The 27,898-nt window shown below is 44.6% G+C and overlaps 2 protein-coding genes across 2 annotated transcripts in view; both read left to right on the plus strand.

Moving 5' to 3' along the window:
* Positions 1 to 20,925, plus strand: part of LOC111978905 (adenylate cyclase type 1-like) — a 72,345-nt gene extending 51,420 nt beyond the window's left edge. The window contains 12 exon segments of the mRNA XM_024009151.2: positions 1,976 to 2,131; positions 3,947 to 4,141; positions 4,329 to 4,426; positions 4,819 to 4,903; positions 6,066 to 6,155; positions 6,323 to 6,588; positions 13,021 to 13,150; positions 14,081 to 14,197; positions 16,777 to 16,923; positions 17,014 to 17,112; positions 17,250 to 17,489; positions 19,023 to 20,925. Of these exon segments, the coding sequence (XP_023864919.1) occupies positions 1,976 to 2,131; positions 3,947 to 4,141; positions 4,329 to 4,426; positions 4,819 to 4,903; positions 6,066 to 6,155; positions 6,323 to 6,588; positions 13,021 to 13,150; positions 14,081 to 14,197; positions 16,777 to 16,923; positions 17,014 to 17,112; positions 17,250 to 17,489; positions 19,023 to 19,430 (2,031 nt within the window). The 3' untranslated portion in view covers positions 19,431 to 20,925.
* A 4,504-nt stretch (positions 20,926 to 25,429) lies between these two features.
* LOC111979789 (insulin-like growth factor-binding protein 1) lies at positions 25,430 to 27,880 on the plus strand. The gene is made up of 4 exons (XM_024010494.2): positions 25,430 to 25,911; positions 26,256 to 26,395; positions 26,976 to 27,104; positions 27,331 to 27,880. The coding sequence occupies exons 1-4, from the start codon at positions 25,563 to 25,565 to the stop codon at positions 27,454 to 27,456; spliced, it is 744 nt and encodes a 247-aa protein (XP_023866262.1). The 5' UTR covers positions 25,430 to 25,562; the 3' UTR covers positions 27,457 to 27,880.
* The last annotated feature ends 18 nt before the right edge of the window (positions 27,881 to 27,898 follow it).

The following is a 27,898-nucleotide window of genomic DNA, read 5'->3' on the forward strand; positions in this document are numbered from 1 at the left end:
AAACTGAGGAGAATTTCTATCTGTAATAAAGCCCTTTTGTGGTGAAAAACCCATTCTGATTYGCTGGGCCTGGCTCCCCAGTGGGTGGGCCTCCCCACCCATGGCTGTGCCCCTGACCAGTCATGTGAAATCTATAGATCAGGACCTAATTTATTTATTTCAATTGACTGATTTCCTTATATGAACTGTAACTCAGTAAAATCTTTGAAATTGTTGCATGCTGCGTTCATATTTTTGTCCTGTATACTTTGAAGGAAAAAGGAAACCGCACAATGCTCTTGATAGTATCACCGATATTTAATAAGCTTACGTATCGGCCTATGTATAAGCTTGACGAAGGCCGTGTGGCCGATACGTAAGCTTATTAAATATTGATGATACTATCAAGAGCAGTGTGCGGTTTCCTTTTTCCTTCATCTTGTTCAATTGTTGCCATGCACCTGCAAATAAGATTGCTCAGTGCCTTTTGAATTTTGTCCTGTATACTTTAAAAATCGATTGGTGAATTACTCATACAGTAGGCGAGCTACTCTACCTGTTGGAGACCCCTGAGTTAGAGCATGCTGGTAAGACCAGCTAGACCATTCTGGTCAGGCCAGCTTGACTAGCGTTCGACCTGCACTGGCCAGCATAGACCAGCATGGACCAGCTTGAAATTTATGCTGGTCTATGCTGAAGTAACTTTGATATATAGTACTGGACATGAACTTGGTCATACTGTATGTGGACAGATATAGTTTGACTGCTAGAACGGACAGATAATACATTTTAAAGGAACTACCTGGTAAAATGTAGTCCAGATTTAAAAAAGACTTAACCTCTCATTAACTTTCGTTTTCAACATAAGGTGAAACCTAATCGATCTGAACAGTATTTTAGTCCTGTACTACTGTAGGCCTACATGTTCAATATGCTGTGTGTATTGTAGAAAGTGTTGGGTATGTTTTTCATTGAGTTGTCACTCAGTCACGGTTGTTCAGATCCGATGGGTTCCCTTACAGTCTCCCTGATGTTTGGCCTCAGCTCTGACACTGTCTTGTCAACAGCCTGTGGCAGCAACACACACACACACACACACACACACACACACACCACACACAACACACCACACACAACAACACACACACACACACACACACACACACACACACACACACGACCCCCCGCCCCATCCCCTTCTAGTCTTCACATCTCCAACAGATGTGCCACTAGCAGCATTCTTACATCCGTGTCAGTTCATAATCATCTCTCCTCTCCTGCCAATACCCTTCTCATACCCTACCCTTGCCCTGCAGACTTTATTCGGTCTGGAGAGGGGGTCTAACTTCCTGATGCCTGTGTATTTATGCAGTGCTGCTTGGCTATTCATCTGGTACACTGTAAAGAAATGCACAATGCACACTCTGGTGAGATGCTGAAAAACGGAAGATAAACAACCAAGGCTCTGTAGCCGAGACGTTGGTTAATAAATCCACAAGCAAGGAGAGATGAGTGTATGATTTTTTTGTTGTTGCGTTGTTGTCCGTCAGGTTTCAGATTATGTAAGAGCTTTGTGTGAACCTTTCACAGTAGTGTCACTATTGTCTCAGGGGTCGTTCAGCCGCCCAGCCCTCTTCTACTCTCCTCCTCTGTGAGATGTGGGACACTTGACTAAGGTTACGTCCCAAATGGCTCTCTATTTAGAGAATTCCTTTTGAAGTAGTGCACTAAATAGGAAATAGGGTGCCATTTGAAACACATGCTCGGTTAATCCTCTTGATAGACGAGCCGACAGCTCTACTTCATCAAAGAGAAGAGACCGAGAAGAGGCGCCGTAGGGAGAGTTAGTGTTTGTGTGCATGTGTTTGTGTACTGTAATCTGAGATGAAAACGTAGTTATCCGTGAACGTATGAAGTGTATCTACAGTACATTTCCTGTAAGTATGTATCATAGTGTGTATCCTAATCCCTGCTRTCACTGCTTGTTTGTTGACAGATATTCCCAGGATTGATTCTATCGGATATAAAGCCTGCCAAAAAGATGAAGTTTAAGACGGTTTGCTACTTGCTTGTGCAGCTCATGCACTGTAGGAAGATGTTTAAGGCTGAGATCCCCTTCTCAAATGCCATGAACTGTGAGGACGGTGACAAGGTAAGATCTTTGAGTGTCTGTTTGTGTGTGTATGTTTGTGTGTGTTGTCTATGTGTGGGTGAGTTTGTGTGTTTGTGTGCATGCTTGTTTGTGTGTGTGTGTGTTGTGTAAGGGAATGTAGAGACAGAGAGAGAAGGTATGTGTGTGTATACATGTGAGTACATGTGTGTGTACATGTGTACGTCCATGTGTACGTGTGTGAGCATGCATGTGCGTGTACTTGTCTGCGTGCAATGTGTGCTTCCCAACCAACCAGACTTTTTTGACCTTCATCAGTTTACTTTCAATTCCTTTGGTAATATGGCTGATTGTCAGTGTGTTACCTTGACCTGCTGTCCCTGTAAAGATATCCTGAAGTCTGTCTTCAGTTCAACTCTGGCTCAGGATATTTAAATCCAGATACTCAGGTCTGTGTGGGTGTGTGTGGGAAAGGAGATGTAATGCAGCGGATAAGAGCCAAAAGAAATCTCGCCCTTTCAGATAAAAACATAAAACTTAGTACAATCATTCCGTAAAGGGCATAAGAATCTCTATGTGGTTACATTTATATAATATGTCATAGAGCTCTGATGCTTGGTGAGAACCCTGGATGAAAGCATGTAAACATAGCTTTCAAAAGAGAGGGGATTGGAGTGAAGTTAAAATATACTCGACACAGACTGAGATATTCAGATTCAGGCCACACACACACTCTCTCCAGGCTGTCGGAAATGACAAATTAACTCCGAGAGAGAGGGAGAGTGGGAGATGGGAGAGTGGGAGATGGGAGACGAGGAAGGAGTGAAAGGATGAGTGCGCTCGGAGCAGCCGTGGGTGTATGATGTGATGAGTGTCCAATGCTCCTCGGACCATCTCCAAACAATTGGGTCACATGCAGAGTGGGAGATGGAGAGACTAAAGAGAGAGACTAGAGGGAAAGTGAGAGGGCGACGGGAGAGGAAAGGGGTGAGAGACAGGCTTACAACACAGCCACAGAAACACTCATTAGCGTAATCAATGCACACACGCCACCAAAGCAACCAAGAGAAAGTGAGGGGTGATGAGGATGAAGTCAGTGGGGTGTGTGTTTGTTAACCTTCCTCAACCGTCCTCATTCGCTCTGTCGCCCCCCCATCCCCCATCCCCATTATGAAGCCACTCTTTTCAGCCGCTCCTCGCTTACCCACTGTCTCTCACGCTGTGACACTGATGGGCATCAGTCTGTACAGCTCACTGGCTTTCTTCCTTCATCCAGGAAGACTCAATCAGGCTATATCCCAACTGGCACCCTGTGCCCTATATAGTACACTGCAAGTCAAAAGTAGAACACCACGAAGAGCACCATTTGGGACACGTCCTCATTCTCTCTGGTGTCAAATCACTGCTTTTGCTCTGCTGCTCCACATAGCCTACTGTACAATAATGACGCTTCCAAAGAACTATCAAGACAAGGGGGTTCAGTTGGGGTCAGAGAATCAATGTTAACTGTAGAGGAAATCATTTATGTTTTGTTTGTTGTGTGAAGATGAGCATTTAATATGTTGATGCCCCTTATCAATTCATATGAAGTCAACCACAAGGATTGACTTCGTTTGATTTCCCTTGCTCACATTTAAAGATTTGAGAACTGTCAGAACACACCTCTTCTTACTCCATGGTGAATTTTGGTGTTTGTAGTTAAGTATAAACTTTCTCTCACCCACAATGATACCCAACAGTGGACAGTAGAGGCCCAGCAATCTATTTCCTCCGTGACCCATTGTTTTGAACAGCTGGTATAAAACCCTCTGAACGTAGTTAAGTCAGGATTCCGTTTCCCACAATTCTGTGCCACAGCGGAGGGCCCTGCGGACGGCTCCAGAGAAGCTGCGGAACCGGACGTCGATGTCGGCTAACGTGACCCAGGCCAGCCCGGGAACGCGGGTCAACCGCTACATTGGTCGTCTAATCGAGGCGAGGCAGACAGAGTCAGACACAGCTGACCTCAACTTCCTCACACTCATGTATAAGTGCTCTGAGCGCGAGCAGAGGGTGAGTAACTATACTACACTTACAACATACATGCACAGACATACACACGCAAACATTGCAACGTAAGGAGTGACTTTTGAATCAAACGAGTGACTTTTGAATCAGACGTTTTGATAGACGTAGCACTCAGAAGATGCTTTAATAATTATTTTATCTGAGACATCCCTCTCTCTGGTTGCTCTGCCAGTACCACCAGCTCCATGATGAGTACTTCACCAGCGCCGTGGTCCTCTCTCTAATTCTAGCTGCCTTGTTCGGCCTTGTCTACCTTCTCATCCTACCACAGTATGTACTAGATTATTATAGGATATCTGAGAGCAGCACATTCTGTACCTCTATCTCTTTCTCTGTGCCTGTCTCTTTATCTKTCTCTCTCTCTCTCTCTCTCTCTCTCTCTCTCTCTCTCTCTCTCTCTCTCTCTCTCTCTCTCTCTCTCTCTCTCTCTCTAGTATATGATATCTGACAGCGACACACTGTCTTTCTAGCTCTGTCTCTTTCTCTCTTTCATTTCCCTGTATGATATCTAACAGCAACGTACACTCTCTCTCTCTCTTTTCTTTTGGTCTGCTGCCTCTTGAGTTGACTTCCACAGGCTCTGTCCACTAACTCACTACCTCTTCTTCTTCTCCTCCTCCTGTCTTTCCCCTATTCCTCCTCTCTCCTGCTGCTGTCACCAGGGGAACAGTGGTCCTGGTCCTACTGGTCTTCTGCATCTGTTTCCTAGTAGTTTGTATCATGTACCTGCATGTCACAAAATTACAGGTAAATGCCTGCTTGATGCCTTGGTCCAACTGATTTAACATGTCGTTCTTTTAGTTATTCACTCACTTTTTGTTATGAGAATTTTGTTATCAATGTTCATAAACTTCAAATAATCTACTCAGTCTGCTACCCAGAGTTTGTAAGATTCTGGTTTAAATGAAACAGACAGATTTCTCAGCTTACAATAGTCAAAATGTTTATTCACGAGGACGTCCTGAAGTCCATTATACAAAGACATCCATTTTATAGCTGCGCACATACTTCCACACAAACAGTAGGTATCCTACGCACATACATACACACAAACAGTAGGTGAGTTTTATCCTTCTCCAGAGTTCTCACCACTGTGTATCACTACCCAGCCGACAGTTCCGTTCCCCTGAGATTAGGGAAACCTTGAGAAGTACTCCCTATGCTATCATAAGTTCCTCAGAGGCCTAGCCAGGTCGGTCCAAACACAGTTGAACTGTTCTCGTTTTTTTTCTTCGGCACACACATACAAGTTCAAATCCTAAGCTACGCCTTGCTCAGACAGTCTGTGTTTTTCCACTATACAGATACATTGTTTAACCTAATTCTGACTAAAACTACACACATCATCAGATTATAATTTTATGATTCTAATCAATTTCATACAGTTCTAAGGTTTCAGAGTGGAATTATTTTATCATTATCTTTCAACATATACATTATTTTATCACTTTTCTGATGGGTTGATTAGCTGTAAGTGATTTTCCATGGGTAGGTCAAACTCTTGGCCCAAGCTATAAGTCACTTTTGATAATTTAGTTAATTTAGCAAATATGACGTTTTTCTGCATATCTGCAAATATGAAATAATATTTTAGTCGGTAGTTGAAAGTAATATTATGTATGAAATTGATGTCAATGGCCTTCAGAAAACTTGTCAAAGTTCACTCAGTTTGTCTTCAAACTCAATGCTAAGTCTATTAATTTCAGCTTTTGTTGAAGTTGACAGATTTACTTTTTCCAACTTCCCCAACCCCCTCAGCTAATATTACATAAATTAAGTTATAATTCTTTTCAAATTCAAATTCTGTGTGGTAAGCTTTTTCTACTCTCCCTCCCTTTTCATCCTTAATCTGTTTCTCTTTGTGTCTATTCTCTCTCTCTCTCTCTCTCTCTCTCTCTCTCTCTCTCAGTGTTTCCCAGGCTGCCTCACCATTCAGATCCGTACCGTTCTGTGTATTCTCATAGTGCTCTTAATCTATGCTGTAGCCCAGGCCTGTGTGGTAAGTAGGGTTAACAACAAGGCACTAAAACAACAATATTCATGACATTCATTGCAATACACTTGAAATCATAAATGTAAATGTCATGCAAATCAAATATGCAAAGAACCAACCTCTGAGTTACTGCTTGAGGGTTTTTGCCATTCTCTCCTCTGTTTCTCTGCCAGGTGGGCTGCATGCCATGGCTGTGGGGCAGTGCCCACCACTCTAACAGTTCCATTGTCATCATTGACACGAGCGACGGTGCCAACCGCACCATGATGGAGCTGCCGTGCGACGGCGTCCGCTACGCCTTCCTGTCGTGCATTGTGGGCACGCTGACACTGGCGCTCTTCCTGCGCGTKTCCTGGATGCCAAAGATGGCCCTGTTGCTCCTGCTGGGGGTGCTGTATGTCACCGTGCTGGAGCTCAGCGGATTCAGACGCACCGCCGGGTAAGAGAGAGGACAGAACATACATATATATACACACACACAGGCACACATACACCGCCGGGTGAGGGAGAATACACACACACATTATGTATATAAACAAGCACACACACCAGTGGAGGCTGCTGAGGAGAGGACGGCTCTTAATAATGACTCTAATGGAATAAATGGAATGGTATCAAACACATGTTTGATACCATGCCATTCAATCCATTCCAGCCATACACTCAATTCCAGCCATTATTATGAGCCGTCATCCCCTCAGCTGCCTCCACTGACACAAACACAGGAGGGCGAGAGGGGAAAAAACGAACGGACAAATACACCCACCATCCTCCCACTGTCAGTCCTGAAGCTATAGTCCTCAGATTTACTCTGCTCCCCCTGCCACTCACGTATCTAAAGCCATGATTGATTTTACATGACAGTAGTGTCAGCTACGGTTTCCTCTTGGTTTGATTTGGAGTGGGAACAAGCAAACAACAGTCACAGGGATATTTCCATTTTGTGGGGACGTGTGTAGGAGGAGAGGAGTCTTTGCTTGTCCCCGACCTGCGCACTCTCACATGGGAACTGTTTGAAGAGGAGACACACAGTACATGTTCATTAACTCTATACCAAAAGGTTGAGCTGACAATGTAGGCTTTTGCTTGATTCAGCCGTGCATGTTAGCTACTCCTACTCAGTACCCAGGACCTAGTGCAGCTCGGCGCACAGACCCATTGTATCGATACAAACAGATCACTTACTGCATGAATCATCAACTATATTCAGCCACGAGGCAATTTGTTTCTTGAGCAGATGGTCAAGGGGCTGGAACATAATTACAAATAATTTGTAGGCTGCAAATTGAGCGCAAGAAGCCCAAACAGATAATAATATTTGACTAAAACATAACAATTTCAAACCTTGCTTACATTTGTATACAATCACATTATTGTTGGACATGAAAGACTGTGAAAACACCAGCAAATCAGCTCCAAGGGATTTTAATTCAGGAAATCTGGTCAAAGTATTCCCATGCAGTATCTCTCTATTATGTGTGGCAATACTTTGGAAAGGATTTCCAACAATACAACTCTTGTTCAGAAAACCTGAACAAATAAAAACTTGGGGCCCGCCGGTTGGGGAACCCTGGCTTACTGTATAACACTGGAATACTCTGATATCATTGAGATGGAAAACTACTTGTTGTTCTCCAAAGGGGTCTTATTATCCGTAAATATTATATCTGTGCTGAGTGAATGGTGTTTACATCACTGCTGGTTTAAGTCACCCTGTCTGGGGTTTCCTGCGGTTGTGGCTGACATGGTACAGTTGATGATATCACTGTTGGTTCTCACTGGTGGTTTCATCCACAGGCCACCCCCTTAATTGTTTGTGTAGTGGTCCAGACCTAATGTATGTTGCTGACATCAAATTTGGTTCTCACAAAGTGGGGGGTCCCTGTCCCTCCACGTCTCCCCTGTGAAGTTGTAGTCCCCACTGTATTTATGTGGTCCCCCACTCCCCCTTTTATTAATGATGTGGTACAGTCCTACTGTATTATGAAATCAAATCAAATCAAATTTTATTAGTCACATACACATGGTTAGCAGATGTTAATGCGAGTGTAGCGAAATGCTTGTGCTTCTAGTTCCGACAATGCAGTAAAACAACAAGTAATCTAACCTAACAATTCCACAACTACTACCTTATACACACAAGTGTAAAGGGATAAAGAATATGTACATAAAGATATATGAATGAGTGATGGTACAGAACGGCATAGGCAAGATGCAGTAGATGGTATAGAGTACGGTATATACATATGAGATGAGTACTGTAGGGTATGTAAACATAAAGTGGCATAGTTTAAAGTGGCTAGTGGTACATGTATTACATAAAGATGGCAAGATGCAGTAGATGATATAGAGTACAGTATATACATATACATATGAGATGGGTAATGTAGGGTATGTAAACATTATATTAAGTGGCATTGTTTAAAGTGGCTAGTGGTACATTTTTACATAATTTCCATCAATTCCCATTTTTAAAGTGGCTGGAGTTGAGTCAGTATGTTGGCAGCGGCCGCTAAATGTTAGTGGTGGCTGTTTAACAGTCTGATGGCCTTGAGATAGAAGCTGTTTTTCAGTCTCTCGGTCCCTGCTTTGATGCACCTGTACTGACCTCGCCTTCTGGATGATAGCGGGGTGAACAGGCAGTGGCTTGGGTGGTTGTTGTCCTTGATGATCTTTATTGGCCTTCCTGTGACATCGGGTGGTGTAGGTGTCCTGGAGGGCAGGTAGTTTGCCCCCGGTGATGCGTTCTGCAGACCTCACTACCCTCTGGAGAGCCTTACGGTTGTGGGCGGAGCAGTTGCCGTACCAGGCGGTGATACAGCCCGACAGGATGCTCTCGATTGTGCATCTGTAGAAGTTTGTGAGTGCTTTTGGTGACAAGCCGAATTTTCTTCAGCCTCCTGAGGTTGAAGAGGCGCTGCTGCGCCTTCTTCACAACGCTGTCTGTGTGGGTGGACCAATTCAGTTTGTCCGTGATGTGTACACCGAGGAACTTAAAACTTTCCACCTTCTCACTACTGACCCGTCGATGTGGATGGGGGGTGCTCCCTCTGCTGTTTCCTGAATCCACAATCATCTCCTTTTGTTTTGTTGACGTTGAGTGTGAGGTTATTTTCCTGACACCACACTCCGAGGGCCCTCACCTCCTCCCTGTAGGCCGTCTCGTCGTTGTTGGTAATCAAGCCTACCACTGTAGTGTCATCCGCAAACTTGATGATTGAGTTGGAGGCGTGCATGGCCACGCAGTCGTGGGTGAACAGGGAGTACAGGAGAGGGCTCAGAACGCACCCTTGTGGGCCCCAGTGTTGAGGATCAGCGGGTGGAGATGTTGTTACCTACCCTCACCACCTGGGCGGCCCGTCAGGAAGTCCAGGACCCAGTTGCACAGGGCGGGGTCGAGACCCAGGGTCTCGAGCTTGATGACGAGTTTGGAGGGTACTATGGTGTTAAATGCTGAGCTGTAATCGATGAACAGCATTCTCACATAGGTATTCCTCTTGTCCAGATGGGTTAGGGCAGTGTGCAGTGTGGTTGCGATGCGTCGTCTGTGGACCTATTGGGTCGGTAAGCAAATTGGAGTGGGTCTAGGGTGTCCGGTAGGGTGGAGGTGATATGGTCCTTGACTAGTCTCTCAAAGCACTTCATGATGACGGAAGTGAGTGCTACGGGGCGGTAGTCGTTTAGCTCAGTTACCTTAGCTTTCTTGGGAACAGGAACAATGGTGGCCCTCTTGAAGCATGTGGGAACAGCAGACTGGGATAAGGATTGATTGAATATGTCCGTAAACACACCAGCCAGCTGGTCTGCGCATGCTCTGAGGACGCGGCTGGGAATGCCGTCTGGGCCTGCAGCCTTGCGAGGGTTAACACGTTTAAATGTTTTACTCACCTCGGCTGCAGTGAAGGAGAGCCGCAGGTTTTGGTAGCGGGCCGTGTCAGTGGCACTGTATTGTCCTCAAAGCGGGCAAAAAAGTTATTTAGCCTGTCTGGGAGCAAGACATCCTGGTCCGCGACGGGCTGGTTTTCTTTTTGTAATCCGTGATAGACTGTAGACCCTGCCACATACCTCTTGTGTCTGAGCTGTTGAATTGCGACTCTATTTTGTCTCTGTACTGGGACTTAGCCTGTTTGATTGCCTTGCGGAGAGAATAGCTACACTGTTTGTATTCGGTCATGTTCCGGTCACCTTGCCCTGGTTAAAAGCAGTGGTTCGCGCTTTCAGTTTCACGCGAATGCTGCCGTCAATCCACGGTTTCTGGTTTGGGAATGTTTTAATCGTTGCTGTGGGTACGACATCGTCAATGCACTTCCTAATGAACTCGCTCACCGAATCAGCATATTCGTCCATGTTGTTTGTTGACGCAATGCGGAACATATTCCAATCCGCGTGATCGAAGCAGTCTTCTTACCAGAAAGATGTATGTTTCTGTCGGCGCGATGGGTGAAGAAACCAGCTGGCTGCACCGACTCCGTTAGCGTATGTTGCTGACATCTATGTTAGTTTGTTCCCACAGTGGGGGGGCGCGTCGATCCACATCTCCCCACTTTCACTATTAATTAATGATGTGGTACAGTCCTACTGTGTATGACTTATATTGCTAACATTTCTGTTGGTGGGGTTCCARACAGTTACATGTACAGTGCATTCAGAAAGTATTCAGACACTGACTTTTTCCACATTTTGTTTTACATTACAGCCATATTCTAATATGGATTTAGAAAACAATCTCCACACAATACCCCATAATGACAAAGAGAAAACTGTTTTGTAGAAATGTTTGCAGAAATACCTTATTTACGTAAGTATTCAGACCCTTTTGCTATGAGACTCAAAATTGAGCTCAAATGCATCCTGTTTCCATTGATCATCCTTGAGATGTTTCTACAACTTGGAGTCCACCTGTGGTAAATTCAATTGATTWGACATGATTTGGAAAGGTACACACCTGTCTATATAAGGTSCCACAGTTGACAGTGCATGTCAGAGCAAAAACCAAGCCATGAGGTCGAAGGAATTGTCCATAGAGCTCCAAGACAGGATTGTGTCGAGGCACAGGTCTCGGGAAGGGTATCAAAAACTGTCTGCAGCATTGAAGATCGCCCAAGAACAAAGTGGCCTCCATCATTCTTAAATAGAAGAAGTTTGGAACCACCAAGACTCTTCCTAGAGCTGGCAGCCCAGCCAAATTGAGTAATTGGGGGAGAAGGGCCTTGGTAATGGGGGGGGGCCCAAGAAACCGATGATTACTCTGACAAAGCTTCAGAGTTCTTCTGTGGAGATGGGAGAACCTTCCAGAAGGACAACCATCTCCAACTCCACCAATCAGGCCTTTATGTTAGTGGCCAGAGGGAAGCCACTCCTCAGTAAAAGGCACCTAAAGGACTCTCAGACCATGAGAAACAATATTCTCTGGTCTGATGAAACCAAGATTGGATTTTTTGGACTCGTTTTTACTATGTCATTATTGGGTGTTGTGTCTAGATTGATGAGGGGGGGAAACGATTTAATCCATTTCAGAATAAGAAATGTAGAAAAGGTAGAGGTGTCTGAATACTTTCCGAATTCACTGTATGCACTGAACAGGTCTACAGAGGACGCCATCTCCACAGCTTTACACTCTGTCCTGACTCACCTGGGCAAAACCAACACCTATGTGAGAATGCTGTTCATAGACTTTAGCTCATTATTCAATACGGTCATTCCCTCTAGGCTGGTCACCAAACTCCATGACCTAGGGATCAGCCCCTCTCTCTGTAACTGGACTTTGGACTTCCTGACCAACAGACCCCAGTCTGTCAGGTTAGACAATTTCACCTCCTCAAACCTGAACCTGAACACCGGTGTGCCACAGGGCTGCGTGCTGAGCCCCCTCCTGTACTCCCTCTTCACCTACGACTGCGTTCCTGTACACGGTTCCAACACCATCATCAAGTTCGCAGATGACACCACGGTGGTAGGCCTGATCAGTGACAATGACGAGTCAGCCTACAGGGAGGAGGTCAAGCACCTGGCTGCATGGTGCTCTGACAACAACCTGGTCCTCAATGCAAAGAAAACCAAGGAGCTCATTGTGGATTACAGGAAGTCTTAAAGCTGCAGCCACACCACAGTTCTAATTGATGGCACTGAGGTGGAGGTGCAGCTTCAAATTCCTGGGTGTCTACATCTCCGAGGAGCTTTCCTGGACCCTCAACTCCTCAACCCTGGTCAAAAAGGCGCAGCAGCGCCTGTACTGTTTGAGGAGGCTGAAGAAGGCCCACCTGTCTCCCAAGATCCTGGTGAACTTTTACCGCTGCACGGTCGAGAGCATTCTGACTAACTGCGCCACAGTGTGGTTTGGCGGATGCTCTGTGGCCGATCAGAAGGCCCTGCAACAGGTGGTGAAAACCGCCCAGCACATCACTGGTGCCCAGCTCCCTGCCATCGTAGACCTCCACCATAAGCGGTGTCTGCGTAGGGRGCGCAGCATCATCAGGGACCCTTCACATCCATACCACAAACTGTTTTCCCTCCTATCATCAGGCAGGCGGTACAGGTCTCTACGTTCCCGCACTAGCAGGCTCAAGAACAGTTTCTTTCCAGCTACTTTAACCCTGCTGAACTCTGTGACACGGCACTAGCCATATCCACCCGCCCACCGCTTAGTACTGCCTCTCAGGGACCTTGTTTTACTACTCTCCTTGCACTCTTTACTGGACTCTACTGCTTTGCAAAGTCTGATTAAGGACATTATTCAGTTGTACATGTACATGCCTACCTCGGTAACCTCATTGCTGCTTTTTCCATATACCTCAACTCTCCCTTTTAATGAATGATGAGGTACAGTCTTTTTGAAGATTGTTGCTGATGTCTCTGTTGGTTTGTCCCACAGCGGAGGGTCTAATCTCCAGATCCAGGGCTATGAGCCCATCCTGTCCCTGCTGCTGTTCACCAGTGCCCTGGCCCTCCACTCCAGACAGCTGGACCTCAAACTACGACTGGACTTCCTTTGGGCCACACAGGTGTGTGTGTGACTGTGTGTGTGTGTCTGTGTATCTGTGTGGGCTGTTGTCCTATGCATAGATCTAGCTAGCTGATGAACACCATGCTTTACTCATCATCCGACCTTCTGTTGTGACCATATCATGCCAAGTCATATTTTGAGGCTTTTGGCTGCCAAGTGCCAGGCTATTGGCTGTTAAAGCTGCTGGCAGATGCTAGCATGGTGATGGCTGATATTGGCATTGTTGGTTACGATAGGACAGTGCTGATATTGGCACGGTTGTTTACGATAGGACAAGGGGCTGATATTGGCATGGTTGTGTTGGGTTAGAGTTTGAAATACTTGCTATAGTAGAGGGTAATGGTTACATGCAGTCACTGATAAGGGTGGATAGCTGTGGATTTGTGAGGAATGTGGGCCCAGGTCAGGTCACATGAAGGGAGAAGGAACAGTTTTATTACACACATCACTTAACTTCCTGCCTAGCACAAAATATGTTTTCTCCATATTCCGGTTGGAGGAACAAGGAATCAACGGGGAATAAGCAGGAAATCAGGAATCTTCCATCCAGGATTTATGGAAAAACAGGGAATTTATTGAAAGTTCACAGAATTTTGTAACGCTKGATAGGACACAGGGTGATATTGGCATGGTTGATAAGGATAGGTCAGGACAAGTCACTGATGGTTTGGTACAATAGAGCCACTTGGCTGGTAGGACAGTTATAGTGTCTAGTAGGGTTTGGCTTTAGGTTTGGACCTTTAACTATTGATTCTACCAAATGCTCCTTGTCCACATTGTCAGGCTAACATGGTGCCTCAGTCCTGGTGTACATTTAGAGCTTATACTGACACCTTGTGGTATGAGTTTTGAACTGCAGGCTTGAGTTGTACTTTGGGGAGAATTATTTCATTCAAGTTGATGTGTGTGTGTTTTTGTGTGTTGTCAGGCAGAGGAGGAGCGGGACGGCATGGAGAAGGTCAAGCTGGACAACAGGAGGATTCTCTTCAACCTGCTTCCTGCTCATGTGGCTCAACACTTCCTCCTGTCCAACCCCAGAAACATGGTGTGTCCTACATAGACGGACAGAGATGGACAGATGGACAGATGGACAGATGGAACAGTGAAGACAACGACAGACAAACAGACAGACAGACAGACAGACAGACAACAACAGACAGACAGACAGAGACAGACAGACAGACAGACAGACAGACAGACAGACAGACAGACAACAGACAGACAGAACAGACAGACAGGACGCAGACAGACTACGACAAGACAACAAGACAGACAGACAGACAGAAGACACAGGCAGGCAGTCAGACACAAACAGTGTTGTTTCATAAAGGATATTACCTTTCCTTCAAAGGATCAATAGTACCTTGCCATATACAGAGCCTTCGGAAAGTATTCAGATCCTTTGACTTTTTCCACATTTTGTTACGTTACAGCCTTATTCAAAAATGTATTAAATTGTTTTTTTTCCCTCATCAATCTACACACAATACCTCATAATGACAAAGCACATTTTTTGGTGGGTAAGGACATTCAGAGACTTCCCCGAAGCCACTCCTGCGCTGTCTTGGTTGTGTGCTTAGGGTTGTTGTCCTGTGGAAGGTGAACCTTCGCCCCAGTCTGAGGTCCTGAGTGCTCTGGAGCAGGTTTTCATCAAGGATCTCTCTGTACTTTGCTCTGTTCATCTTTAACTGAATCCTAACTAGTCTCCCAGTCCCAGCTGCTGAAAAATGTCCCCACAGCATGATGCTGCCACCACCATGATTCACCGTAGGGATGGTGCCAGGTTTCCTCCAGACGTGACGCCAGAGGTGGAAAAAGTACACAATGGTCATACTTGAGTAAAAGTAAAGATAACTTAATAGAAATGACTCAAGTGAAAGTCACCCAGTAAAATATTCCTTGAGAAAAAGTCTAAAAGTATTTGGTTTTAAATATACTTAAGCATCAAAAGTGAATGTATAAATAATTTCAATGTGCTTATATTAAGCAAACCAGACAGCATTTACAGATAGCCATGTGCACTCTCCAACACTKAGACACTCAAATGAAGCATTTGTGTTTAATGAGTCTGCCAGATCAGAGGCAGTAGGGATGCCCAGGGATATTCTCTTGATAAGTGTGTGAAATGGGCCATTTCCTGTCCTGCTAGCCATTAAAAATAATGAGTACTTTTGGGTGTCAGGAAAAATGAATGGAGTAAAAACTACATAATTTTCTTTTGGAAAGTAGTGAAGTGAAAGTAAATGTTGTAAAAAATATAAATAATAATGTATTTTTACTTAAGTACTTTATACCACGTGCGAGGCTTGGCATTCAGGCCAATGAGTTCTTGGATTCATCAGACCAGAGAATCTTGTTTCTCGTGGTCTGAGAGTCCTTTAGGTGCCTTTTGGCAAATTCCAAGCGGGCTGTCATGTGCCTTTTACTGAGGAGTGGCTTCCATCTGGCCACTACCATAAAGGCCTGATTGGTAGAGTMCTGCTGAGATGGGTGTCCTTCTGGAAGGTTCTCCCATCTCCACAGAGGAACTCTGGAGCTCTGTCAGAGTGACCATCAGGTTCTTCGTTACCACCCTGACCAAGGCCCTTTTCCACCGATTGCTCAATTTGGCCAGGCGGCCAGCTCTAGGAAGAGTCTTGGTGGTTCCAAACTTCTTCCATTTAGGAATTATGGAGGCCATTGTGTTCTTGGGGACCTTAAATGCTGCAGACAGTTTTTGGTACCCTTCGCCAGATCTGTGCCTCAACACAATCCAATCTTGGATGTCTAGGGAAAATTCCTTCGACCTCATTGCTTGGTTTTTGCTCTGACATGCATTGTCAACTGTGGGACCTTATATTGACAGGTGTGTGCTTTTCCAAATCATGTCCAATCAATTGAATTTACCACAGGTGGACTCCAATCAAGTTGTAGAAACATCTCAAGGATGATCAATGGAAACAGGATGCACCTGAGTTCAATTTTGAGTCTCATAGCAAAAGGGTCTGAATACTTATGTAAATAAGCTTTTTCTGTTTTGTATAATTTTTTATTAGCAACATTTCTAAGAACCTGTTTTCTCTTTGTCATTATGGGGTATTGTGAGTAGATTGCTGAGGAAATATTTTTATTTAATCAAGTCTGTAACGTAACAAAATGTGGAAAAAGTCAAGGGGTCTGAATACTTTCCGAAAGCACTGTATACTGAACAAAATAAATACAACATGCAACAATTTCAACAATTTGACTGAGTTACAGTTCTTATATGGAAATCAGTCATTTGAAATACATTTCTTAGACCCTAATGTATGGATTTCACATGACTGGTCAGGGGCGCAGCCCACTTGGGAGCCAGGCCCACCTACTGGGAAGCCAGGCCCAGCCAACCAGAAACAGTTTTTCCCCACCAAAGGGCTTGAATTATCTTGGCAAAGGAGAAATGCTCACTAACAGGGATGTAAACAAATTTGTGCCCAACGTTTTAGAGAAATAAGATTTCTGTGCGTATGGAAAGTTTCTGGGATKTTTTATTTCAGCTCATGAACCATGGAACCAACACTTTACATGTTGCTTTTATATTTTTGTTCAGTACACWATACATCTATTTGGCCTAGTGACTAAGGTTGGCTATGTGTTTTTCTATAGGATCTGTATTACCAGTCCTATGCCCAAGTCGGAGTGCTGTTTGCTTCCATCCCCAACTTCAATGACTTCTACATTGAGCTGGATGGGAACAACATGGGAGTGGAGTGTCTGAGACTACTCAATGAAATCATCGCTGATTTTGACGAGGTGAGGATGTTGGCTGCTACAGTTTACTGGGATATTAACATTATTTGTTGCCTTCTCCTGTGTGTAGGTGTAAATCAAATTTTTCCTCAGCTCATGGATAAAGAATGCTATAAGGACATAGAGAAGATCAAAACCATAGGCAGCACCTATATGGCTGCTGTGGGTCTAGTCCCCACCATCGGAACAAAGGCAAGTGTGTGTGTTTGTGGTGCGGTCTTGTGTGTGTTTGTTAAATAAATAAAAAATATATATGAATATAACGAGGACAATGAATGAATGTGATAATTAAATGTAACCTTTGTTTACTTCCTTGCTCCCTTCTACAGGACAAAAGATCTGTCTATGATCACCTGAGCACAGTGGCAAACTATGCTATTGAGATGTTCGATGTACTGGATGAAATCAACTACCAGTCATACAACGACTTTGTCTTGAGAGTGGGTATCAACGTGGGTCCAGTGGTGGCAGGGGTGATCGGGGCCAGGAGGCCTCAGTATGATATCTGGGGGAACACAGTGAACGTGGCCAGCCGCATGGACAGCACCGGAGTACCTGGCAAGATACAGGTACTGTCAGGGCTGTGCACAAACATACCGACTGCCTTTGTAGGCAAAATGTCAACATTCATAGGCCTATATATTTCCTGCAACAACACACTCACTCATCACATATTGTAGGCAAGCTAGTGACAGTGACTCCTAGGCCAAGAGATGACATGAGATGATTCACATGGGGAGAAGAGTGGCTATCAGCTGACCAGAGAGAATGAGAATGGGGCAGCAGGTAGCCTAGTGGTTAGAGCGTTGGACTTGTAACCGAAAAGTTGCAAGATCGAATCCCCGACCAGACAAGGTAAAAATCTGTGGTTCTGCCCCTGAACAAGGCAGTTAACCCACTGTTCGTAGGCCGTCARTGACTTGCCTAGTTAAATAAAGGTAAAATAAAATGCTAGTGTAGGCTAAATATGCTAACTAATTAGATAGGCTGTTGGAACAAACTTGTTTTTACTTGATTTGAGTTTGTTATGCTGCTGACATCTGCCTCTTACTAACAAGCAGTCAGATTGCCCCATTCTTTGTCCATAACAGTGAGAGACACGAATGACAGATCCAACTCAAAAGTAGCCTCCTACCTACCAGTAGCCTCATACCTACCAGTAGCCTCCTACCAGTTGGCCTATTCATGTCTCCCCACCCAGTGCCCGCAGCCAGTGGCCACACATGCAAGTCCGAGGAGTGTGCTCTGAGCGGGAAGGCAGGGGAGAGGGTATTTTATGAGATTTAAGAGCTTATAAAATCAGATAGTTTGATGTTTAATTTGTTACATTCAAAATTAAAACAAAAATTAAAAGACTACTTTTTAAAAAACCACAGAGCTGCTAGGGCACTTTATCAAAGGCGGGCAAGTGCTCAGGCACTGGTTGAGCCCTATCTGTGCATGTGCCTGTGTACTGGTTGAGCCCTATCTGCGCATGTGCCTGTGTACTGGTTGAGCCCTATCTGTGCATGTGCCATGTGTACTGTATTAAATAATGTGTTATGATTGAGGCCTGTTGATTGGCCTAGAGTAAATCTCATTGTATGACAGTGGTATAATCTCTCTCTCTCTCTCTCGTCTCTAATCTCTTTCTCTACCTCTCTACCTCCTACTCTCTCTCTCTACCTCTCTATCTCTTCTCTCTCTCTCTCTTCTCTCTCTCTCTCTCTCTCTCTCTCTATCTCTCTCTCTCTCTCTCTCTCTCTCACGCTCTCTCTACCTCTACCTCTACCTCTCTACTCTCTTCTTCTCTCTCTCTCTCTCTCTTCTCTCTCTCTTTCTCTCTCTTCTCTCTCTCTTCTCTCTTCTCTCTCTCTCTCTCTCTCTCTTACCTCTCTACCTCTCTCTCTCTCTCTCCCTGTCTCTCTGTCTCTCTCTCTCTCTACCTCTCTACCTCTCTAACCTCTCTCTCTCCTCTCTCTTCCCTCCTTTCCTCTCTCTCCCTCTCTCTCTCTCTCTCTCTCTCTCATCTCTCTCTCTTCTTACTCTCTCTCTTCTCTCTCTCTCTCTCTCTCTCTCTCTCTCTACCTCTACCTCTCTCCCTCTCTACCTCCCTCCCCAAGGTAACAGAGGATGTGTACCGGATCCTGGGGGATAACTATGACCTGGTGTGCCGGGGCAAGGTCAGCGTGAAGGGTAAGGGTGAGATGCTCACATACTTCCTGGAGGGCAAGGTCCACAGCACTGGCTGTGCCCCCACGTCCTCCGTGGTGCGCTCTGCCAGCCTGAACCGCCGTGCACACTCCTGCGGAAAGGCCAGCGTTCCCACCAAACTGGGCAGCGTCAACTCTGTCGCCAGCTTCACCGTCCGGGCTAGCATGGTTAGCCTCGGTGGCATGGGTAACAGCAGCTCTAGCCCCAGTGTCAACGTCCACCCCACGCAATGCTTACCCTCGCACTGTGTGCCTACTCTGGGAGAGGAGGAGGAAGAAGAGGAGACAGAGGTAGATGTGGGAGGAGTGGCTGTGTAGGTAGGTGGAGAGAAGAAGCGCTGCACTATTGTAAACTTGAGCTCCAGGGTCCTGGGCTATAACATCCATCAGGACTAGATCCACTGAGGGTCCCACTACAGAATGAACCAAGGTCTCCTGTGGGTAACTGGTACACTGGGATACTGGGACAGTCCACTGCACAATGGATCAATGGAGGGATGCTCCTCCAGGAGCTACCTGGTTCTGAGGATGGTCAGATTGGATATCTGGACAATCACACCAAGTATAAAATCCCGATTGCAATCAACCTGCGGACTTGATTGGGTTTGTGTAAGTTTTTGTGACAGTTGTTGTGACTTGCCACCGTTTGGAACCACATACAATCAACTGAAGAATTCCAGCTTCCAGGATTGGAACACCATGCTCCTGATGACTTAAGGGTGGCAGCCAGGTGACAGTGTGTCGTCCCTCTGTGTGTGCACAGTCCCAAAAAGGGGTCATGCACACACAACCCAGTATTATCCACATATAAGAGGACTGATCATGTTATTAATACTTTTCTATGTCTTCTTCTGATTATGCCAAGGATACATTCCATCCTTCACAGTGTAAATACAATCTGTGTACTGTACGTATGGTATGCATGCAAGTGTGTATTTCTACACAAATATTTATATGTGTGTATGCATGTGGGTGTTCTTAAATCTTAAACGAATTAGCACAAATACGTTTTTATACATTCAAAGAGTTCTCAAAATCTCAAAAGGCTTTTGAAAGGTTTTCGGCAGTTCATTAACTGTTAGTGCTGCTCATATTGCTAGGATAGATTGACTGGTCTGGTTCCCCGTCGAGRGCAAACCAAAGCTATGAGCTCCTTTAAGATCCGGCGGTTTAGTACATCGTCCTTCACAACAGGAGCACAAATGCCATCTAGGTCTCTGGATTTCTAGAGCAACGACGGAAAAAGTCATTCAGGCAAAACAAATCTGAAACACTCAATAGGCAGGATATATGGTTTACTGCATATGACATTTTTTACGTCTCATGGATCCAAACAAACATGTATCGGATGAGGGTAAGTAACATAGTATTATTTCTAATGTAGGCTGCCGGGAGAAATACACACCCTTTGTTTGCTTCTGTGACCTTGTTGAGCTCGTGTATTGATCAAGGCTTGTTATTCGTCCATTGCTCTGCTCTGATAAGGATTATGTGTGGGAGTGTGTGTCCTATGTCGGCTACACATGCAGCAGGCTTTGAAAGTGAGGTCGGTACGAGAGGTATTGGGTAAGGTACATTGGCTTTGACCCACAGAGCGATAAGGATGCCCTTATCCCTGAGTCCGACTGACGTGCGCTGTAGAACTCTAGTGAATGCCAAACCTGGTGCGGCCGCGTTAGTGTGAACGGTAAGTTTACACACGTTCTGTATGTCTTACACACACACACACATCCAGCGACATACACATGCTCACACACCTTCACACCTTCACACAACAAACCCACACACACACAGACATGCACCCCTGCTCACATCACACCACACACACACACCACACACACACACACACACACACAACACCACACACACACACACACACACACACACACACCACCACACACACACACACACACCACACACACACACCACACACACACCAACACACACACACACACACACAAACAAATCAGTATTCTGCAAATAAGTACAGACTTAGCAACCTACGTAGAGCTGTAGAATCACAGTTTCCGGCTCCCATACCGTTAGATTAAGCTGGCCATTAGACAGATACAGTAGGTGACGAATTTCACTTGATCTGCAAAAATGTACATCCAGTTTCAAGTATTTTGCCTTACTTCTATGAAAGCTTACAGTGATTGAAACATGCCTTTTTAGCTGATCACTTTGATACACAGACAGTGGTACTTTTGTAAATAGATTACTACGGCTATAAACAACGTATCTTGTACAGTTATCTCAGATTTTGTAATAAACACATTATTGATGTTCAAAATACATGATCTGAAGACTCCAATCTTAAGTTTCTTGATGTAATGTGTGTGTGTGGGAGAATGAAATGAGGAATTAGGTCAAGATTCTGGAATGCTGGCGGCCCTGGGATGCCGAGTCATGTTCTTGATGAGGTTAGTCCTCGTTAAGTATGTTATTTTTCTCCCGGAAAAAAAGGAATCCTCAAATCACTCCTTCCTAATATTGAGTTGCAACCCCCGACCCCCCCCCCCCCCCTTGTCTTCAGAAACAGCTCAATTCGTTGAGGCATGGACTCTACAAGGTGTCGAAAGCGCTCCACAGGGATGCTGGCCCCTGTTGAGTCCAATGCCTCCCACAGTTGTTGTCAAGTTGGCTCGATGTCCTTTGGGTGGTGGACCCATTTTGATACACATGGGAAACTGTGTGTGAAAAACCCAGCAGTGTTGCAGTTCAGTGTGTCCATTCACAAACCTGTGCATCTAACATACCACCATACCCCGTTCAAAGGCACTTAAATTATGGCTTTGCCCATTCAACCACTGACACACTCCATGTCTCAATTGTCTGAAGGCTTAAAAATCCTCTTTTAAACCTGTCTCCTCCCCTCCATCTAACACTAATTCAAGTGGAGTTAAACAAGGGACATCAATAAGGGATCATAAGCCTTCACCTGGATTCAACCTGTCAGTCTATGTCATGGAAATAGCAGATTTTTTTATGTTTTTGTATACTCAGTGTTTGTGTTCAATGGGGTTTTCCAGCTCCATTTGTTAACCTTGAACCAACATGGTTCTTACAATAACAACTTCCCTGCAAAGCTTCAGCTGGCCAAAGAGCACTGACAATGGCAAAATTTACTGAGTCTGTGTTACTTTCCACAGATAAACCTAGAATATCCCAAATGTTGAGCGGCGGCCAATGTTTCCAATGTTTTCCCAGTGTTTTGTGGTTTTCCAGGGCTTAATCAGTATAACAGTTAAGTCAATACAGAGCTGGCCTGGCCTGCTCAACAGTACTCCCTGGTTTACCCAGTCTGTTGTGGTGTTCTGTTATAACCTGTTATATTGGAGGATGACTAGCCTTTCGGGGGTTACTCTAACCGTATGATAATACTATCGACCTCATTAGGTAATCCAGTTGTGTGTCAGTCACTCACAGCTCTGCTATATGGATCCGTGCCTGTAGGATTCCCAAGGTAAAAAACACTGGCTACATACTGTAAGTAACTGGGTAGCATTGACAGTGGATGTTGAATATTTGCGTCAGGTAGCCTAGCGGTTAGGAACATTGGGCCAGTAACCGAAAGCTTGTTGGTTCAAAACCCCAACCCGACTAGGAAATAAAATCTGTTTATGTGCCCTTGAGCAAGACATTTAACCGTAATTGCTCCTGTAAGTCGCTCTGGATAAGATCGTCTGCTAAATGACCAAACATTTTACATTTGAACCAAAATAGATTATTTTAGGTTCATTAAGATAATGAGATTCTAAAATTTGCTGGTCCTAAAGGCATTGATGCTATGGACTGGCCCGCCCGTTCCCCAGACTTGAATCCAATTGAGCACATCTGGGACATCATGTCTCGCTCCATCCACCAACGCCACGTTGCACCACAGACTGTCCAGGAGTTGGCGGATGCTTTAGTCCAGGTCTGGGAGGAGATCCCTCAGGAGACCATCCGCCACCTCATCAGGAGCATGCCCAGGCGTTGTAGGGAGGTCATACAGGCACGTGGAGGCCACACCACACTACTGAGCCTCATTTTGACTTGTTTTAAGGACATTACATCAAAGTTGTGGATCAGCCTGTAGTGTGGTTTTCCACTTTAATTTTGAGTGTGACTCCAAATCCAGACCTCCATGGGTTGATAAATTTGATTTCCATTGATAATTTTTGTGTGATTTTGTTGTCAGCACATTCAACTATGTAAAGAAAAAAGTATTTAATAAGAATATTTCATTCATTCAGATCTAGGATGTGTTATTTTAGTGTTCCCTTTATTTTTTTGAGCAGTGTATTATATATAGCCCTGTTCAGTTCATCAGGTTCACATGATCTATTTGCTAAAACTAATCAGCTCATGAAAAACGAATGATACAGCTGCTGGAACCTATCCAGGAAGAAGAGGAGGAGGAGGATGAAGAGGAAGAGTCTTCAGGTGCGGAGGCCTTGTCGGGACTCCAGTTCTCTGGATCAAAGTAGTGCTGCCCAGGTGGAGATCAACTATCTCTCTGTAGGCCTACCATATCCAACTCCTTCCCAGACAACAGGGGACGTCTGGGATGAGGAGACCCGACCAGGGTTCATCCTCCCTGGGAAACAGAGAGGCTAAAGGGGAAGAGGATGGAGCTCAGCTCGAAGTAGAGGAAAGTAGGCTGCTGTCCCCAGCCCTCTTCTCACTTTATATTTTTTGTCGACGTTCGGTGCAAGTATTTCAATTTATTCCAGTCTCAGCTACCCATCAACAGGAGAGGGAAACAAACACATTGCACAAGGAGGAGACTCCTGGTCATCGTCAGATCGTCAGATGAAGAGCAACCAACTACACCACAACGACCACAGAAGAGGAGAGGGAAGGACGAGCTACCACCACCACAGAAGAAAAGAGGGGCTAGAGGACGGAGAAAGGTGCCAACTGCACTAAGTACCAATAATAAGCCTGTAGTCATGATGGTCTGGACAAACAAAATATATCAAATGTACATTTCCCTCCAGACAGTAAATGTGTTTATAGAGATTGAATAATTTAATTACAGTGATCAAACACACATTTTGATAATCTGTCCATGATACTTTTTTCAATTTATCCTCCTAGGATGATCCTTTCCCACAACGGCTGGTGAATCTTATGCATTGAGGAGGCTACAACATATGAGCTGGTTGTTGAGTAGACTTGAAAAGGGCACATGCAACATTGCAAGACAAAAAAGTCTGTGTCACCAATTCACAAAAAATAGTGTTGATTCATGACCATGAATTAGGACACTGAGAACAGGTGACACTCCTAACCAACCTATTGTGTTTGTCAACATCTACATATGACATGGTAGCTTCAGTTGGTGTGACGTGACACACTGACCAATAGTTCAATAATTACACAAAGTCACCATGCTTCATCACGTGACGAGAAGCATGGGGTATCTCATAGAGAGAGAGAGAGAGAGAGAGAGAGAGAAAGTTTGTGTGCAAGTGTGTGTGCATGTGTGTGCATGTGTGTATCGAGGTATGGGGAAGGGGTGTTCAGTGTTTACCTTAGATAAAGTGTGATGAACTAATACTTAACCAGGAAATGACCATTTACAAAAGGCTTTCTCCAGACAAACATGTTATGGTTGCATGGTTATGCAATTGAGAGGATGATCGTGTTTATGTGACCCACAGATGACCCCTATTTCAACCACATGGACTGACCAACAAATATGTTTAAGTAAAATAGAATCAAGTCATAGCCAGTTCATGACTTACCTATAACTTCTGACCCTATCATGAATGAATCTCAATGCACAACATCATCAATCCCTCATTAGTTTGTCTACCACATCATACAGTATGTATTTGTCATTACATTTCAATAGATACCCTTCTTAAATATATTCTTGCATCTTCATTATGATACAGGTTCATAAGATAAGAACACAAATAACCGTCTATGGGTCAAACACACACACACACACACACACACACACACACACACACACACACACAACACACACAACACCACACACACCACACACACACACCACACACACACACACACACACACACACACACACACATGTTTTCCAACATCACCTTGTACAATTACTGTATCCTCGTCCCAGAGTAAATATTGACGACAGGGCAGGCAGGCAGCTCCAGTGAACCTCAGTTCAGATCTACGCACTCTACCAGAGGTCAACCACCCATCCATCCACCCTCCAACCCAATACAGCTGCTGCTGCTGCTCTGTCCGTCCAAAATATTGAATATCTGGAGTGACTGGATCAAACATTAACCTCCCTGAGGGTCAGAGTTCTGTATAAATACTGCAGCTCTTCTGTTTGGAGAATTCAGTGCAGAAGGATAGAAGGAAACCTAGAACTACCTATCTACATTATATTGTGCTAGTCAAAAGAACTCGAAAACTAAGCAAGAACTATACTTGAAGATTCTTCCTACACCTGAAGATTTCAGATTCAAGATGCTTGGATTATATGAGAAGTTGACCCTGCTGTCAGCGGTGTCATTGTCCCTCCTGGCCTCTCTGGCCCTGTCTTCCCCCGTGGTGGGTCCAGAGCCTATCCGCTGTGCCCCCTGTACCCAGGAGAAACTAGATGAATGCCCGGCCATCTCCCCAGACTGTAAGCAGGTTCTAAGGGAGCCGGGATGTGGCTGCTGCTTAGCATGTGCCCTGGCGAAGGGGGCCTCCTGTGGGGTGTACACGGCCCACTGTGCTGAGGGGTTAAAATGCAGCCCTAGATCTGGAGACCCCAGACCTCTCTACTCTCTCACCAGGGGACAGGCTATCTGCACCGAGGACGAGGGACAAGGTAGACTCAGCTTTCTGTTGTTGTGTTTTAGTTTTTAAATAATTGATTAATTGATCAAAAAAAGATATATTTTTCACATGCTTCATAATCAACAGGTGTAGACTAACAGTGAAATGCTTACTTACTTACTTAATGCTTACTTCCCAACAATTCAGAGAGAAAAATAGAAAAATTATAGAAAGTTAATAACACAAGGAATAAATACACAATGAGTAAAGATAACTTCCTTCCTTCTTTCCAATCTACAAATTAAACTTTTTTTGACAACATAATACAACATATATAATGTGAACTAATGCTAAAAATTCTATACTTACACACTCAGTTCTCTCTCTAATCCACAGAGGAAGTAGAGTGGTTGACAGACCACAGCTCCCTGCCCTACCTCCTGGGACTTAACACCCCCTTTGACCCCAGAGATGAGGGGGATCAGGAGAGCATCAAGGCCAAGGTCAATGCCATCCGCAAGAAACTGGTGAAACAGGTACGCACAGTATTCAATCTGACTTTCTGTTAGAGTTAGTTAGGTGACTTTCTGTTAGAGTTAGTTAGGTGACTTACTGTTAGAGTTAGGTAGCTAGGTCATCGGACTGTAATGGTGGAACAGGTGGGCACAACATACCACTGGGGACTATTGTATAAAGATCTCAGAGTAGGAGTTTTGATCTAGGATCAGGTCTCCCCCTCTCCATGTAATATTATTAATTGTGATCTAAGAAGGCTGAACTGATCCTAAATCAGATGCTTTATACGGCCTTGACTTACTTTCTTCTTCTTTACCTTTAGCTTAATGCAGCAAAGGGCCTCTAAAACCTGACTTACAGTTCAGGTCAATTTAGCTCCTAGCCACCAGAGGAAGCTGTTACCATTTTAACAAAAACCACCAAGCCTCAGTGGGAAAGTGTTATTCTCTTGAGATTAAATTAGCTTTGAATTTAATCACGTGGTGATTTAATCTGTTTCAGTCAGATATAACTACTTATTTCATATGTATTCTGTGTCCATATTTCTGTGTGTATTATATGTGTTAGATGTTCATTCCCCTCTCTCTGTCCTACCGCTAGGGGCCCTGCCACATTGAGCTGCATGCAGCGCTCGACAGGATAGCCAGCTCTCAGCAGGAACTAGGAGAGAAGTTCACCACCTTCTACCTCCCCAACTGTGACAAACATGGCTTCCACAAGGCTAAGCAGGTAAGCAGCCTATGTGTCTACTTCTAGAGCTGCCTCGACAGAGAGGGGTTGGTGTGTTTAGCAAGAGCATTTGCTCGTTGGTGGTTGATCGTAGGGCCAGGTGATCTGATCAGGAAGACTCTGGTTCCTAGTTGAGAGTTCAATCAAAAATAGCAATGTACTTAAGTTGATCCATGTCGTTTAACATCTTTCTCTCTCTTTTCCCCRCTCTTCTATTTTGTTTTAGTGTGAGTCATCTCTGGTGGGACCCCCTGCCAGGTGTTGGTGTGTATCCTCCTGGAATGGGAAGAAGATRCCGGGGTCAAATGACCTACTAGGAGACTCAGAGTGTCAGCAGGAGCTCACTCACTAAAGCATGGACGCTCCGACATACATTTACAGTATGCATATAATCGGGCACATACAAGCACTTGCACAAACACACACTCACACTCACATACCCCTGCACGTACGCAAGCACAGTCCCATGAATGCACACGCACACACACACACGTACGCACGCATGGACACACGGGTATGGACATATACTGTGTCATTTTTTACTCATCTTAAACACTACTTAACACATACCTACACACCTCAACATCCACCAAATGTACTGACTTTCTTTCTACAAATCCGTACAAAAACACTCTCATTCACATGAGCACACAACATAACATTTTATTTAAAAAAAATAGAAATTACTCTTAATTTATTTACATGACGTATCACGCCTTATTTATTCAAAACTTGTATGTGCTTACTAGTATGAACCATTTGTAATTTTTAGATTATTTATATGTTTGTCTATT

This window comes from Salvelinus sp. IW2-2015, linkage group LG19 (genome assembly GCF_002910315.2).
Source record: "Salvelinus sp. IW2-2015 linkage group LG19, ASM291031v2, whole genome shotgun sequence".
NCBI lineage: Eukaryota > Metazoa > Chordata > Actinopteri > Salmoniformes > Salmonidae > Salvelinus > Salvelinus sp. IW2-2015.